Source organism: Acyrthosiphon pisum, chromosome A2 (assembly GCF_005508785.2).
Source record: "Acyrthosiphon pisum isolate AL4f chromosome A2, pea_aphid_22Mar2018_4r6ur, whole genome shotgun sequence".
Taxonomy (NCBI): Eukaryota; Metazoa; Arthropoda; class Insecta; order Hemiptera; family Aphididae; genus Acyrthosiphon; species Acyrthosiphon pisum.
The window spans coordinates 100,293,468-100,297,998 of NC_042495.1; the positions used below are offsets into that span (position 1 = coordinate 100,293,468).

A 4,531-nucleotide genomic window follows, 5' to 3' on the forward strand; every position below is an offset into this window, starting at 1 on the left:
TCTAAAAATACAAAAGCAAATTTTATTTTTATAGTCATTCTAAGTTCAAATTTGGACGAAATTACATAATAAAAAACCTAGAATAACTATACTATTGAAACTTCTAAAGTATACTATTATATATCTATGATAGTACCACGGTTTGTTGTTGGTGTATAACGCGTTACCTAATGGATATTGTGATATGATTAATTTGGAATTTATTATTAATACCTATTATAGGTCAATTTTTTTTTAATACTATAGATAAGTGTACCTATAATAGGTATGTCTAATACCTAGACTGAGAAACCGTCTCCGCTCAGAATCGTTTTTCTTATACGGTGATATTATATCATTGAATTCAAATATAATACTATCCATTATACAGTGACCCACTTATAACCTACTGTACAGCAGAGCGACATCCACTTACCCACATTTTTTAATTTATAAATTTTAATTTTATAATTGCTTAATAATAAATTCTATAAAAGTGTATTTGACTGGAAAGCTTTAAAATGTAATACAAGGTTAGGTACTCACAAGTTTCTTATTGACCTGAAAATATCAAAAATAATATTATAGTTACAATAATAGATTATGTATAGCTGTAACTATAAGTTACTTTTATCACAAATGTCACTCATGTGGTATGGTCAGTAATGATAATGCAAGACATATTAGATTCTTGATACACTTATTATTTATACATTATAACTTTCAAACCAACTCTGCCATGATGATTAGGTAGTAAGTATTAAACCAACCACACCGCTTTTTAGTTGTATGGGATCGAGCTTAATGGCTTAACGGCTCACATTGGTAAAAAATAGTCCGGAACTGTTTATTAGTTTCGCAGGATCCATACGAAATGCTAACTGAAGGTCAGATTGATGCCACCATGCCACCACACCCCAGAGTGACTTTATTTTCAAAATTCGGGTAAAAATGTGCTTCAGGATTCGTTTCATTTGCTAGTGAATCTTCTCAAATTTCAAATATTCTACAATATACAAAAAAAAAATAATCAAACGCACCACCCTTTCCTCTTATGGCTTTTAAGTTAAAGTATTTATTACTTTTACATTATTTGTACTGTTATTTCTTAAACATTAATGTTTAAAAATGCGAATAGCGTTCATTTAAAAATAAATAATTTATGAAATGGATTTACGCCTAGCCCCTACTATTTTATACCTAACAATAAAAATATGTTTATTTTGTGTCATATTATGTATAAAAGAATATTTTTTTTTTCAGGAATAGAAGCACGTTTCCCAGATAGTGGAGCAAGCGTAGGCTTTAAACACTCTAATTCTTATTTTTTAACCGGGATGATGATTATGAGGCATATAGGATTAAACGGTAATATCGCAGTTTTTGTGGACATTCGATTCTATGTTCAATGGATTCGTGGAATTTTAAACAAACATGTGCGTAAATATATTTGTTTGTTCGTACCAACCTATAGCTATCAATTTAAATTTTAAATTTTTTGAATTAGCTTGATTTTTAAATGAACTCTTCTGCTTCAAAACTCTAATACTTAAGAAAGAATATTTATTTTTAGAAATTATTTCATTTAAATATTTTATTAATAATTAATATGGGGGACGGAGTGGCCGAGCGATGTGCACCGACGCCAGTTCGATCCCGGTACGGGCTGCATTTCTCTTCGGGCAGTCACGGTATCCGGAAAGAAAGACCGCCATCCACCCTCTGGCATGGTGGATACCTAGGGCCTAGGGGTTCCCACTTAAAAATTCTGCCAAACTCAAACACTCATGTGTAAAAACTCACCGTTTCAAACCCTACCACCAACACAATACAACCCTACAAACAGCTAATGGCCATAGATGCCGGCTTTAAGGATCAATAAAAAAAAAAAAAAATAAAATAGTTTATAATAATAATAATAATAATAATAATAATAATTCAATAATATTTTGGTTTGAAAGTTCACAGAGAATTCATGCGTTTTACCAACTGTCGAAGGAGCTATATATTCTTATGAAGGTTTCTAATGAAATTTTATCTCATGGGAAATTAATTAATCTTCATCGTACTGTTATTGAAAAGTGTGAGCAAGGATATTATAAGGCTCATCCCATAGGTTTTAGATTTTGTCAAGGAAAAGGAAAATGGTTATCGAGTACTGAGAAATTGTGTTTCAGTAAGTTTTTTATAGTAACTCAAATGTCGTAATAATTACATTTTTTTAAATATAATATTATAATAGGTAAAGTATAAAATATTATGATCATGTGTATTGTTTATTTATAATTTATTTACTTTTATAGAAATGTGTCCATCTCTAATATCAGATAGTTTGGATATTAAATGTAGCTACAATGGTAAGTATGCTAATTGTTCAAATTTATCGATACCTGATACAATAGCAACAACATCATGTAAGCCATTCTATTCTGCACCAATTTCACAAGAAGATACTCAGCTTGAATTAAATTGTCAGGCTAATGGGATGTGGAATAAGCAACTGTATAGATGCAATCCAAGTAATTATATTTTTAACATATAAACATAAGTATCTTATTTATATATCTTATATGTATACTAGTTGATCCCGTGCCCTTCGTTGCCCGTTAAATGTACCAACTCTATATGACTCAAACTTTGTTCAATTCGTTATTTAATATTCGGTGTATGGTGTTCAAAATTTATCTTAACTTTTCTGCCCCGGAATATAAAATCTGATTCGCAGCAGTATAATATTATCGGGTATTCAATCTACCTTCGGTAGATCGTGGACCTCGTGCTGTTTGTACGTAAGTGTATGATTTAACTCTAAAGTACGGTGGATTAATATTATAATCAATTAATACATAATCCTAACCTGACCTAACTGTACTAAAATCCGATGAATAAAAAAAAACAAATTTAACCCTTTTTAAATTAGCCTATCTTCGTCCCAGAGGTCTAATCTACACACAAAAATGCATTTATATATATATGTATATATATATTGACAGAAGATAATAATACAAATCACCAAACATGCCCGATTAACCAATAGCAACCAATAATATATTATACACTATTATTATTTTAATCTGCAACAAAAAACTACATTTTTATTTTATTATTTATAGTTAATTTTTTTCTGGATAGTTGAGAGTTGGCTACTGTTAGATTTATGACATCCAGATTTCCCACTTTCCGGTGGATTTTCTTAAAATGTTCTTTCATATAAACCTTCTCCGTGAATACTCTTTCGTTAAAAAAAAAATCAAGAAGATTTGATAAGTAGTTCCAGAGTTTAGGATGTAATGAAATTTTCATTTCAAATTTATATAATTAGATATATAATTAGTAATTTACGTAATTAAAACTGTATTTAAACATGATTGTTTGTTAAAATTAAGAAAGATCTGATAATCGTTGTTTATGCACAACTGTTTGATGCAAATTTGTAAACTGTCATTATTATGTTTATTCTATATATTATATTATTGTGTATTATTATGGTTAAATGTATATTTAAATGTTATTTAGATTGCGGTAGAGTATATATCATAAACCAAGTGTTGATCAAGAATGGTAAAAAAGCACTTGTTGGAACAGCACCTTGGAATGTAGGAATATATCAATTAAATAAAAAAAAAACCAATTATGACTTGATATGTGGAGGATCAATTATTGCACCAAATTTGGTCATTTCTGGTAAAACCATTGTACGATGTATTTAAAAAAGAATTGAAATTATAGAAATATAATTTTCAGCGGCTCATTGTTTTTGGAAAAAAGCTATGTTATCTAAGAAAATATCAATAACGGGTGGTCTATACAAAGTTGCTGTTGGAAAATATGATAGAAATTTTACAATAATAGACAATGAATTTACTCAAATAATAAATGTAAGTTATTAATAATAATTTAAAAGTCTAAAAATAATTGGTATGAAATGATATAAATTAAAATAATTATGAAGGTGGAAATGATTCATATGAAAGAAGGTTATTATGGACCTACTGGATTTCATGCTGAAGATATATCTATTATTGTGTTACAAGACCGAGTTTCTTTTAGTAATGATGTTTCACCTGTTTGTATCGATTGGAATGGTAAATACAATATGGTCAATGGAGACCAAGGAAAGGTTTGTTTGTAGTATCATGTAAATAATACAATTTTGATTTAGTTATAGTTAATAACTGTACCTATCCATAATTTTCTTTTTGTATATAAAGCGCAAATACCGTAAGATTATCTACTAAAGTATGAATAAATATTGGGATGTTACAATACATATCTAAAAACGTAGGCATGTATGCACCACTATGCTTTACAATAGTTTACAAGTGGCTCATTAATGCAGTGTCATAGACGGGCATTTTCATTTGGGGGTGGGGGGACTTGTATTGTCATTTGTTTAAAAAAAAAAAACTAAAAATGAAAATTTCTGTTAGGTAATAGATCAAAATGAGTCAAAATATTTTAACCATTTTTAATTTTCATGTACAGAAAATAATAATATAAAAACATATGGTGAACATCAATTAATGTCTAACTCTAGACATAATATTTTGGA

At 28.8% G+C, this 4,531-nt stretch overlaps 2 protein-coding genes across 10 annotated transcripts in view; one reads left to right on the plus strand and one right to left on the minus strand.

Annotated features, from left to right (window-relative positions):
• LOC100573439 (modular serine protease) overlaps positions 1-4,310 on the plus strand; it is a 14,729-nt gene extending 10,419 nt beyond the window's left edge. For 4 of the 5 annotated variants that reach the window (XM_029489214.1, XM_029489215.1, XM_029489213.1 and 1 more), the window contains 2 exons: positions 1,243-1,415; positions 1,941-2,118. In XM_029489214.1, coding sequence (XP_029345074.1) covers positions 1,243-1,415; positions 1,941-2,006 — 239 coding nt within the window. In that variant the 3' untranslated portion in view covers positions 2,007-2,118. Of the gene's footprint in view, positions 1-1,242; positions 1,416-1,940; positions 2,156-2,282; positions 2,499-3,495; positions 3,664-3,723; positions 3,858-3,931 lie in introns of those variants that run through there. The other variant, XM_029489212.1, reaches the window with a different exon arrangement.
• The window catches only part of LOC100574854, a 276,000-nt gene that overhangs the window by 31,393 nt on the left and 240,076 nt on the right, over positions 1-4,531 (minus strand). The window lies entirely within an intron of this gene.